The sequence below is a fragment of the Oryx dammah genome, unplaced genomic scaffold, assembly GCF_014754425.2.
Source record: "Oryx dammah isolate SB20612 unplaced genomic scaffold, SCBI_Odam_1.1 HiC_scaffold_22, whole genome shotgun sequence".
Classification (NCBI taxonomy): domain Eukaryota; kingdom Metazoa; phylum Chordata; class Mammalia; order Artiodactyla; family Bovidae; genus Oryx; species Oryx dammah.
In genome coordinates, this window is record NW_024070206.1 from 13529140 (window position 1) to 13541932 (window position 12793).

General features: G+C 54.6%; 1 protein-coding gene across 2 annotated transcripts in view; it reads right to left on the reverse strand.

Moving 5' to 3' along the window:
• CTIF (cap binding complex dependent translation initiation factor) overlaps window positions 1-12793 on the reverse strand; it is a 324153-nt gene that overhangs the window by 145786 nt on the left and 165574 nt on the right. For both annotated transcript variants that reach the window (XM_040264524.1, XM_040264525.1), the window contains exon 7: window positions 3351-3427. In XM_040264524.1, coding sequence (XP_040120458.1) covers window positions 3351-3427 — 77 coding nt within the window. The remainder of the gene's footprint in view (window positions 1-3350; window positions 3428-12793) is intronic.

Sequence of the window (12793 nt, forward strand, 5' to 3'; positions counted from 1 at the left end):
CTGGCGCTAAGACCCTACAGGATGAGCTTGGTTAAGCTTCCCAGTTAGTGGACCCATTTTAAGCAAGAAAGAGATAAAGTTTTCAAGGTATAAAGTAATTTGCCAAAATCATGGAGGTCGCGAGCAGAAGAGGTGGCATTCACGTCCCACATCTAATTCCAGGGCATGTGCCTCAGACTTGAACAACTGGAGGATAAAAGCAGTCAGGGCCCGCTCGAGACCTCAAGGAGCCATGGGGAACTCGGATACGATCTAGACTTCCATCAGGGTTAGGCCTCTAGGGCCCAGTTTAGAAATTCCTGTTTCAGGCTTCAGGGTGAAACACAGAGCCCCCAGGATCCGCAATCTGCCTGGCTGCCAGGTGATTGCAGCTCTCAGACAACAAGCCCAGCTACTCTGCAGTCAGATGGGAGCCCACAGAGCCCCGCAGAGCGTCAGAGGCAGAGGGGATGGAGCCAACTACCTCCCTTCACATGATGCTGCAGCCGCCACCACCCCACCCCAGTTCCGCCTCCACCAGCTCCCTGCTCTTGGCCTTTTCTAGATCACAGCCCCACTGGAGGCTGTGGAGTCCAAAGGGCTGAGAACTGCAGCCAGCACAGGTGAGTTCAGCTCGGCCGCTTCCTAGCTAAACAACCTTGGCTAGTGTCCCTGGCCTCAGTTATGCCATCTGTTAAAAGGGGAAAATAGCGCCTTCTCTCCCTTGCAGCGAAAGGGGAGAGATCAGAGGCCTGACACAGGCAGATGCTGGCTGTGCCTTTGGCCACCAAACCTGATTCTGGTCACCTCCCGCTCTGCCACCCAAGGAACGCAAGCCTCTCTCGGTCGTGGCCTCCCCATGACCAGGAGGGTTAACCTACAAAAGTGCTAACCATCAAGGTCAAGTATACAGGTTTGGGGCGCAGCAAGGCCTTGACTATCCATCAACAGCAGGAAGGTTAGGGTTGACCAGATGATATTCTGCAGCTGTCCCTCAAACGTCAGAATCACGCGCTCCACCAAGAAGGGATCAGAAGGCCCCTGGTGCTGGCTGCCTGCTTTCGGACAGTGAGGTCCCGAAACTGTCTGGCTGCCTGCCCTTCTCCTGAAAGTCCCCAGCGCCTGGGGAGGCCGTGGTGGCCAAGCGTTGCCCTGCATCGTATTCCAGATTGCGAATACAGGTGGGGCCCTGCCTGGCGCACAGCATGGGCTCTGCGCGCGGCTGCCGCCCTGAATGGCAGAGTCTGAGCCCCTGATGGTCAGGATGTTTGCTCCTTGAGCCCGTCTGTGGTCCAGAGGAACACTCTCTCCTTTCACTTCAGCTGATTTCCTCCAGTTCAGAGCCCGGGAGAGGTGGGGCGGCTGCTCCTCAGCCCTCGGTATAAATCTTTCAAGAGTTTACTGGCACGAACGTTCTTTCCCTACAGCCTCCTCTCCCCTGGCCCCAGCCGGGAGCCTCTCCTCACAGGACATACTTTCCATCCCTTTAATCATCTTTATTGCCTTGCTTTGGACCCTGTCCCGGGTCCACATCCTTTGCGAGGTGTGCTGACCTCACTGGGCATTTGTTAACGCGCGCGGCTCAACGGAAGGCTGGCTTCCCGCTGCCTGTACGTCAGGCTCCCCTTCCTACGTTCCTGGGCCATGCTGCTGCTTTCTGGAGGCCTGCACTGTCCAGGGGCTCGGGCTGAGAGGGGTGACCTGGGCCCCGAGCGGAGGTGTGGCTGAAGTGGACGCACACAGCAGCCCGCCCCTGCCTGAGCCCAGGGGGTGACTTCTCCTGCGGAAGCTCGGGGACTCCCTGAAGCTCCACACACATTCTGGGGACCAGGGGGCACGGGAGGAGTGACACGGAGCCTCTGCCCTTCCTGACACCTTCTCAGTCCCCATGTGAACCCCACTTCTCCTTTGGGGGGTGCTCCCTACCTCTTTCCTCTGAAGGGAACCCAGAAACCAGGAATTAGCTGCACAGCGAAAAGTCAGCACATAGAGAACAATGACTGCACTCTGGTCAGGCCGGGAGCAGGCTGGGTCCAATCTCCCTGCTCCACCTTCCCTTCTGATGCCACTACACGAAGTGCCCAGTGGGTCTGGGTTCTAAGCCCGGACTGCCTGCCTCCCAGCTGGCTGAACACTCACCGTCCTCTGGGAATGTTTCCATTTCACTAAATCCACCAGCTGATGACACTCCTGGGGACTGGATCTCCATCCACCCCGAGTTGTGGCCACCACCCAGCACCCGTTGTTCAAGAACATTTGCACGCGCACGTGCGCGCACGCGTGTGTGTGTGTGTGGTGTGTGTGTGTGTGTGTGGTGTGTGTGTGGTGTGTGTGTGTGTGAGTGGTGTGTGTGTGTATAGGGCGAGGGGTTGGGGGAGGAATCAGGGACCTTGGGCAAACCTTGCCTCCAAGAAGCTGCACAAGAAGAGGTATTTTTAGTTCTCTGAGCAAGCAAGCTGGCTGGGCTGTTTCTTGGCTCTCTGAGAACAGTCTCTGTTCAGTAAAGGTAAAACCATAAGCTACCGCCTTTATCTAAGAAGAAATCCCCTACAGAGGAGAAACTCTTCAAGCAGAGCCTTCCCTGCTCCCTCCCTTCATTTTTTCCCTCTTTGTCTTCCTCCCTCCCTCATTTTCATCCAGAAATCATTTACGCACGTTCAATACTCTGACCCTGCTTTTGCACAAGTGGCCACATGAAAGAAATGCTCTGCAGCTGAACTTCTCCACTCAAAACACACTCTGAAGGTCTTTCCTTGTTGGAGAGCCTTTCAGGAAACAAAGTTTCAGCCTCCCAGACGCCCAGCCTCAGTTGTTTGCTCCTATCCAGAGCTACCCCAGGCGCTTTTCTTGGCCTCTTGCTGTCACCCAGTTGGCATCCCAGGGGAGATCCCAGTTTCTGCCTTAGTTTAGGAGAGCACTCCCCTTGACACGTCCCAAGGCATTCGAGAGAAGCAGTGTATGCAACTGCTGATCTGTGTGTCTCTGTCACAGCCCGGCCCAGCACAGGCCAGGGACGGGGCGGAGGAGAGACAGAGTCCTAGAACTGTGAGCTCCAGAGCCTCCTGGAGGCCGTGTGTCAAAACACACGCCGGCAGGTCAGACAGAGTACCCCGAGGACTGCTACTGTGGCTGCCCAGTCGGTGCAAAGAGCTTTCCTCTTCCTCAGCTGCAAAACCTGCCCTGGACTCCTGCAGGGATCCAATCCTGGGGCCACCCAAGAGAAGGGCACCCCCACTCACCCTGTAACCAACCCCACTGCACCCCCTTATTGTATCGGCTAGTGACCAGGAAAAGCAAAGTGCAGGCCAGGACCGCAGCTACACAAGGGCCGAAGGCAAAGAAAACCCAAAGCTGGCGATCGAGTCTCCTACCTTCGGTCATTTCTCCTCCTCCGGAACAGCTTCTTCGTGTGCGCGATCTCTACCTCGTGGGGCATCGGGTGGTAGCCCTGTGTGGTTGGGGAAGGAAGAGGGGCGTCAGTAAATCTGAAAGACAGCAAAGAACTTCCGAGTCTGAACTAACCTACAACATCATCTATGACAACAAAACAAAATCGAGAGTTTGGAAAGGCTAGGCTCTGACCACCAAATCCAGATTGAAAAATGGAGAATATTCGAGTCCACGCATTTCTCACCAGGTGATGATGCTGGAACCATAGAACCAAAGAACAGTGGGGTCCCTAGACTTTGTCAAATCTAGCCATTCAAATGAGAACACTCAGGTCAGGAGAGATGGAGGAGGGTGTGCAAGGTGTGGCAGAGAATTAGCAAGAGAATCAGATTGGAATCGATGGTGGACAAGCTAACCTTCCAACATCAGGCCTCCTAACACCAGGGGAATGTGACTATCTTCTCTGAGCTGTGGAGAGGACTAAGGAGACACAGCCTCCTTGCAAACCCTGAGCCTCATGCAGATGGAATGTGCTAGGACCCAGTTTTCACCTCATCCTAGTCCAGAAGGCCTCACGCAGTTTTTTTTTTTTTTAACCAAAGATCCTTGTTACTTATACTCTTGGGGTGTATTTAGGGGAAACATGCAAATAGCTAATGTCTTTTTAAATGTTAAATTGTGTAAAATGTTAAGGTTGGTCTTTTGCATACATTGTCATCATGATAACAACTACATATATATATATGTTTACATCAAGGTTGGAGAGAAGTGTTAGTCTCTCAGTCATGTCTGACTCTTTTCGACCCCATGGACTATAGCCCTCCAGGCGCCTCTGTCCGTGGGATTTTCCAAGCAAGAATACTGGAGTGGGTTGTCATTCCTTTCTCCCGGGCATCTTCCCGACCCAGGGATCGAACCTGGGTCTCCTGCATTGCAGGTGGATTCTTTACCACCTGAGCCACCAATATATTTACATCGAGGCTGGAGAGAAACCCTTTCCTTACCATGAAGGGCTGATGGAGTAAAATGCCAGGCAGCAGGCAGAATTATTTGCAGAAGGTGGGCTGATAGCCAGCTCTCTTCTTATTGTTCCCCCTCCCCAGGAAAGTGTGTTCTGGTGGGATGCAGGAGAGCACTGCCCTTCTATTATGGTCTGGCTGGGGCAGGGTGGGAGGGCTCAAGTGTACGTAAGGCTGGCGGTCTGCAGGGAGGCAGTGGTCTGGCTTGGACCCGGGACATCTGGGCACGGGTCGTGATGCAGCGTGCACAGCCTGAGCGTGGTCCCCATGCCGCCCATAGGGCCCTGGGTGTGCACGGGGACAGGCCCAGTGTGCTGGAGAGGGCTCAGGGAGAGTCCAGTGAGCACCTAGCTGCACTTTATAGACAAGGAGACTGAGGCCCGGACCCTCAATGGGCACAGTAAATGCCGCCCTCTGGATTCGGGCTCCACAGTGGAGGGTCCCGGTAGGCTGCCTTCTCTGGGCTTTGTCCCCGACCACAGGGCTGGACAGCCTTGGACGTTGGTAACCCCGTCAGCCTTGAGGTGCTTCCTGGAGTGGGAATGAGGGCGCTGGGGGGACAACAGGCTCAAGAGGACACAGGGGCCCTGGCCTCTCCGACGCCGACCCTCAGACGCCTGTTGAGTCCAGGGAGGGAACGGCACACTTCAGATTTTATTTAATTTACATTATTTATATGTCTGTCCCTCCCTCACAGCCTGTCTCTTGCCTCCAACAATCGGCAGAGAAGGCATGAATGAATTCCTGCTCAGGCAGCCACAATGGGCCCCTGCGACCCGAGGATGTGCTTTGTTTAATGGTTTTCTCAAAGGATATTATTTGCTTTCTTTAATACAAAACACAAACAAGGAAAAACACCAAGTCTTCCCCTCTCATTTCCCCTCTCCCACCCTGACCCAGCTCAGGGCTGGCCCCTTCCCTCCCTCCCAGCCTCAGGTCACCGCAGGAACACACTGGGCGGGCCCAGCGCAGACAATGGCAGGAAGCCGAGGCTCCGTCTCAAGCCGGAGGCCTGGACGGGGAACTGAGCCCTGGGGCCAGCCGAGGGAGCTGTCCCGACACTTGGCCTTCCAGGAGCTCACAAGGGGCCGGCCTCCCCTGCCCAGGCTCCAGAGTCCTGGGCTCTGACCTGCATCTTTGCCTCCCCGCTCCCCATGGCTGTAGCAGAGGGGAGCTGCCCTGGTGACCCAGACTCATGGAGTTCCAACTCTCTGCAGGACTCAGTGTGGCCCGGGGAGCAGGAAGGACCACTCAGGGCTTCTAACAAAGCTGCTCTGGCCTCTGTGTCCTTCCATTGCCTCCGACTCACTAATATGAATGTTCAGTTCAGTTCAGTTGTCACTCAGTCGTGTCCGACTCTTTGGCAACCCCACAGACTGCAGCACACCAGGCTTCCCTGTCCATCACCAACTCCTGGAGCTTGCTCAATCTCATGTCCATTGAGTTGGTGATGCCATCCAACCGTCTCATCCTCTGTCGTCCCCTTCTCCTCCTGACTTCAATCTTTCCCAGTGTCTATATAAAATGTCAGAGTAGTTAAAAGTCTGGGCTCTGGAGCCACACGTCCTCTTGACGGCTATGTGACTTTGAACAGGTGACCTAACCTCTATGTGCCTCAGTTTCCACATCTGTGAGATGGGGATGATAATGATAGCATCTGCCTCCTCGGGTTCCTCTGAGGGTTAACCGTGTTGATAAACATGTAAAGAACGTAGAGCAGTGCCTGGCATGCAGCAAACCTCAGTTAAGTATCGCTGGTGGTGTCACTCTGACCCTCTCTGCTCAGGGCTGAGCTGAGTGCACCAGGACAAGCAAGGCTGCTCTGCTTCCTGTTCTCAGGCCCCCAGTCCTGGCAGACAAGAGTCCAGAGGAGGCAGTTTATGGGGAAGAGAGTGAAGAAAGCTCAGGTGAGGGAAGATGGAGGGAATTAGCAGAGAGTGTGGGGACCAGGCAGCGTGCTAGCAAAGGGTGGAGGAATTCTGCCTGTGTTCTCTTTGGTCTAAAGCGGGTGGACCCCAGTGGGAGACCAGAAATCAGCTGAACAAAGTGACAGAGCCAAGCTTTGCACTCCTGAGGTCTTCCTTCCCCAGAAGCACCCCAAGGCCAGTGCTATAGAGGACTGGCCCCACCCACAAGGCCACCTGGGCCCCAGCCTACTGGCACCATGGTGAATAAATGAATGAATGCCTGGGGCACCTGTGTAGAACTTTCAAACCATCCTGTATAAAACAGGGTGCACTGTATTTATACAGGCTTCACTGGAGGATCTACTTCAATCAGCCCCTTTGTTCTTCAGATTCAAACTGGCAGGGGTACCATGTGACACACACAACCCAACATGCTGCCCACTACCCCCAAAACAAGGGCATCTGGGTGTCAAGAGAGGGAAACACGAGGCCAAAAGAGGAAGAACGAGGGAGACTGTGAGTTTAGCTAAGATCTGCCATCAGATTAGCTGCTGACCCAGGCTAGTCCAAGTTCTTCAAAGCCCCTAGTGAGAGATGAGGCTGGTATGTGTTCAAAGCAGCAGTATTCATAACAGCCCCAAACAGAAACGAATCAAATGTCCTTTAACTGATGGCTGCGTGAATCTGTGGTGGCTCCATACAATGGAGTATTACACAGCCACGAAAAGGGAGGGAATTCTGATACAGGCTGCAGCATGGATGAATCTCGAGGACATCATGCTCCGGGAACGGAGCTAATCACCAAAAATCCCCATGTAGTTCAATTTCGTTTTTATGAAATGTCCAGAATTGGCAAATGTGCAAACACAGCAAGTAAATGCGTGTCTGCCAGGGGCTGGGGAGAGGCAGACTGGGGAGTGGCTGCTAGTGGGCTCCAGGTTTCCTTGGGGGCAATGAAAACATTCTGGAATCTGGACAGTTGCATAATCTCATGAATATACTAAAAACCATTCACTCATATTATTTTGAAGGGTGAATTTTATGGCATGTGAATTATATACTAATTTTTAAAAGGTGGAAAAAATTTTCTAGGTAGAGGGAATAGCAAGTGTTTAAAAAAGAAAGATCCAGCCACAGTGAAAAATGTTCCCCCACCCCATTCAATTACTTTCCTGGAAGCAGCTGCCCTAAAACACAGTTCCTACAAAAGGGCTGCAAAGGGTGGTATGTGCAGGACAGGGCATCCAGTGACAGGAAGGACTAGTAAGGAACCTGGAGAGGAGCATGAACTGGTATCCCCAGGCTGGCCAGGGGACCACAGAGCTCTGGCTTTAGACCAGAGATTTCTCCCTGCTCTTTAGATATTAACAGAATGTACCCCTTGAGTGGAGAATGGGAAATTTATCAGGTCAGAATAACCATTTAAGAGTATATAGTAGCCTTTGTTCTATTTCTTTACTCAATAAATCCTTCTATCCCATGCTCCGAAAGAGCCCCAGGTGGACATCAGTCCAGGTATGAGCACCACCCCCACCCCGACCCCTGCAAATGAAGAAGAGCCCTACCAGCCTCTCGATCACCAGCTGGTGTGTAAGTTTGGTCCGCCAGTCAGGCGGGCCTCTGCAGCATCCCCCTGGACCCTCCGGCCCCCCTGCTCTCGTCCACCTTTCCACATAAGAACCCTTCTCCCTGAGCTCTGAGACCTGGCTGCAGCTCCCCTCTGTCTAACCTCTGACCACTTTCAATAACTAAGTGGGCCTGGGAGACAAGCAGATTCTATAAACCAAGCCTCTCTAGGGAGGGAGGGAAGATAATACTCCTTCTGCATGCAGCTCGAGCAGAGGACACGTGAAACACACACACACACATACTCCCATCCCAGAGGTCAGCACTGGCTTAGGATGTGGCATTGTGGGCACCATGTTACTGCTCGGGTTGCAAAACCCATTATGTAAAATCCGCCCATCCTGGGGCAGGCTGAGGCTAATACCTCACAACCTGGGACAGCAGGTATTTCTGGGGGATTAAGGCAGGTGCAGCAGAGCTGCTGACCCCAGGCTGGGAATACAGGGGCCTCACCCTCAGATGGCAGCTATAAACAGGCATCTTGGGTCTGAGGGTTCAGGTTCGGGAGGGAGGGTCATGCAAGCATGCTGAGCAAGCCAACATGTGTGATGGGCGGCCTGAGACCAGCTGACTCTGTGATAAGAGTGATGTACCACCCAGCCATAGCTCCCCTCCCCCATGCCCCACACTCCCCACCTACCCACCCATCCACCCACCCATCCACCCACCCTACAAATATTGTTGTTTTAGACACTGCAGATACATTAGCGGAAAAGCAACGGGCAAAATGCTTGTTCTTACAGAGCACTCCTAATGACAGGAGAGAAAGGACAAACAAACAGAAAATATGATCAATGATGGAAAATCCTATGGAGCAGAACCAGGCAGGATAAAGGGATGAGGGCTGCAGGGGTGGGGGTGGTCAGGGGAGACGCCTCTGTCACTTGCCAACTAGCCATCAGTCCATCCGTCCATCTGGCCATCGTTGGTTCTTCCTCACCCAAGCAGCTCTGAAGGCCAACCACGTGCCAGGCACATCAGAGGGGAAATAGAACGAAGAGCCCCAGTTCTAACCCTGGGAGCTCGGGGGAGCGCAGACGCGCAGGCTGCCACGTGCACGGACGTCTCTGGCAGCCGTGAGGGAGGAGCAGGCAGCTCTGCCTGGGGCAGGGGCAGGGAGGCCTTCACCCGGGAAGCTCCCTGAGCAGAGTGCTAATGGGTGGACAGGTGCATGATGGAAGAGAAGAAGGTACGTTAGGACCTCAGCCTTCGGGCCAGCAATACCCACAGCACAGGTGGGGTGTCTAGAATGAGCCGGCTCTGCAGGAGGGGGAGGCGGCACCCGGCGCTCTGCGGGCGGTGGGGGGGGCTCCCGACCGAAGAGGCGCGCGCGGTGCCACCTGGCCTGTCCTCTTCACCCCTACAGTGGGCAGAATCAGGTGCCCCCGAAAGACCAGCTGGAGTCCCCATCTGGGTACAGACTGTATTTGGAAAACAGGGTCTTCACAAATAGGATGGAGTTAGGATGAGGTCATTCTAAAGATTAGGGTGGGCCCTAAACCCAATGACCGGTGTCCTTACAAGAAGGAATTTAGAGACCGAGACACAGGCTGTGTGAAAATGGGGGTAATGTTTGGAGGGGAGTAGCTTTGAGCCGAAAAAGGGGCGAGGATTGTTGGCAGCCACTCGAAGGCAGGAGAGGCGAGAGACGATTCTTCCCGGAGCCTTTTGGGGGGTGCTGGGGGTGGGGTTGCCCTGCTGACACCCTGACTCCAGACTTCTAGTATCCAGAACTGTGAGACTGCAAATGTATGTTGCTTTCAGCCACCCAGCTGATGGTACTGTGTTCCCGCAGCCCTAGGGAACGAATCCACCTGGCCTTCCTGTCCCAATCCTACACAGCCACACGGGCAGGTGTCCACAGCTCGGGCCTGCCCGACGGCCTCCTCTCTGGCGCTCTCAGCATCCCCAGGTTCTCCTCTGAGATCCTGTTTGACACGGGAGGTCCCTGAGACTATCTGATTCTTCCTGGTGAGCAAGCGCTACTGACCCCACGCAGTGCTATTCTGGAAACTTCATGGGCGGTTCCCATGGTGGGATGCTAGGCTCCGCGCCAGACACTCTCAGTCTGGGTGGGGGGCAGTCTTCCAGCCCCCTATCAAACCAACAGCTCAGTCTGCTGCCCAGGCCTCAGCCTTCACAATGATCCTGATCTCTTTGAAATGAGATGCAAAATTCCTACAGGACAGGCAGCATGTGACCTGGCTCTGGGACGACGCTTCTTGGCTGGGCCCCACCCTCCAGGTTAGTTCACCTGGAGGGACCAGGAGACAGGAGGGAAGAGGGGAGACACCTTGAGTGCAGGAGACCCGAGGCTGCAAGTTCCTTTGCTCCCCGGCCACCAGGTGGTGCCCTGGACCTGGGTCCCCCCCCAATCCTAAACCTCACCCCCCAGGTGAGTTCAAAGGGCGAGGACCCATCTGGCTCTTGGACCACGTGCACGAATCCCTGCAAGGGTTCCGGGCTCAGGTAGGTATTAACTAAGTATCTGTTGAAGAAGAGAAGGGAAGGAAAGTGGGTGGGAGCCTCACGCTGGTTGAGCCTCTACTGAGCAAGGTCTCTGGAGGGAAATACCAAGAGGAGTGGTGGCGCAAACACAGCACCCCTCGCCACCTCTCGGGCCCCGAGGCAGGGCTACAGGACGGAGTCGCACCCGGGGCTGAGATTCCAAAGTCAGCCAGGGCAGGGGCCAGGCCCCGCACACCCACTTCACCCTTGCTGCACCCACGGCCTCTGAGATGACCTGACCACGGCTCCATTGGCAGGCCTCCGTGCCTCACCTCTCCAGGGGAGCTCGCCCTGCCCCTGCCCCTCTCTCCGTGGGCTGGTGGCTGCGGGCCCCCGCTCACTGCTCTGCCTGCTTCTCCTTCAGTCTTGCGGGATGAGGTTTCGAAGGGCCACACAGAGCTCAGTCCCACGGCCGGAAGCTTCACAAAACTCCAGGCCCACTTCCTCCTCGAAGGAGATTTTCCTGATATTCCCGTGACCTATGACCTCTGACCGCTAACCCCCGCCCAGACCTGGGTCTGATAGAAATCATCCAGACCTAGTCTCACGGATCTGTCATTTCTCACACACCAGCTCTCCGCAAAGGGAAAGGGCATAACACAAAGACAAGAGAGCTTCTTCCCGCTGTGTGAAGACCCCACCCCGACTGTGGTTGACCTGGACAGGCCTTCAGGGGGAGCTGGTGCAGCTGGGACATGCGGGGTTGGAGAGCAAGGCTGAGGATCCCGGCCCAGGCCATGTGGCGGCGGGAGGCTCCCCGTGCAGCACCATTCAAAGCCATCCCCAAGGTGGCCCCAGCAGAAACACATACAGGGTTCCAGGACTCCCCTGCCAGGACATGCAGAACGCGGTCCTTTTCTACACGTTGGCTGCCTTTCCTAGCACACCGCAGTGTCCTGAGAGGTAAGCCCTGTGGCCCCAGGCCCGCCCTCTCCAGACACCTGCCCACTTGGTTATCCATCTCTCCTGGATAACCGAATCTCCATCCTGGCCTCTTGGAAACCACCGCCCCTTCCTCTTCTTCCCAAGGTTGAGTATCAGTCCCACCTGTCACTCCCGAGAATGCTTTGACACGCCTGGAAACTAATGGCTTCCTCCTCTCCAGAAAATTCCAGATGACCCGGAGTGGAGGGCGCCATGGACAGCAACCCAGAAGAACTGGATGTTGGTTCTGCTGCACCCACTGGATGAGCCCGGGGAGCTGGAGCCCCACGGAGGCAGGATAGACTCAGGCCAAGCCAGCTGGGCTCCGCAGGCCCTCCGTCTCCAGCCCAACAGGGGGAGACATCCCGAAGGCAAACAGTACAAAGGAAACAGCACTTGGCAACTTAAGGGGCCATAAAAATACCAAGTACAGCTCCCCTGACAATGAGTTTGTCTCAACAGTGGAGCCTTCCTCTTGCTGGGGTCATGTTTTTTTTTCATAGCTTCTAAGAAGCTATCCTACCAAGCTCCACGTGGGCAGGATGTATGGGTCACGTCCAAGCTGAAACAAACAGGTAATGTTTCTAAAATTCCTGGAATCTCCAGGCTGCACAGCTATTCAGAGCAGCTGACCTGTTTTAGAAAAAAAGGTGGGGGTCGGGCGGGCTAACTCATGTCTCAGTTCGTGATCTTCTAATTTTTCTTTTAATTTATTTGTTTTAATCAGCAGAGACCCTTTTAAGAACAATACCTCAGCTGGAGTCCCAATATGAAAACACAGATAAAGGTCAACAGGGCAGAGGAGATCAACGCTCACCCCCTGCCTCTGGCCGCCCCCCATTTGCACCCTGAACTGTAAACCTCCCCTTCACCCACTCTGAAAGACTGGGTGTTGGCTCCACAAGACCTGGACATTCTTCGAGAAAAGGAATGTAACCAAAGTTCTCTGGTCAGGGTTTAGTGGGGTCTGTGCAGGCGTGCTTACAAAGTGGCTTCAGTCGTGTCCGACTCTGTGGGACCCCATGGACTGTAGCCCACCACGCTCCTCTGTCCATGGGGATTCTCCAGTATTCTCCAGCATACTGGAGTAGGTTGCCATGACCTCCTCCAGAGGATCTTCCCAGCCCAGGGATCAAACCCAGGTCTCTTAATGTCTCCTGCACCAGCAGGTGGGTTCTTTAGCACTGGCGCCACCTAGGAAGCCCAGTGGGGTCTACTGCATATGAATATTCTACCTGTGGAGGTCTTTGGGGTGTGGACCCTCAGCATTCATTCAGAAGGCAGGGATTTGAGCCTGTACAGGGGTGCGGTTACAGAGGTCAGGTTGCTGGAACGTGGCCTTCCTTAGTTAGATGCCCTGAGCTAACAAAACCCATCCCTCCGTTTTTCTTCAAGTTGGGTTTCTCACTGTAACAGCCCTGTAACTTGACTAGTAAACCC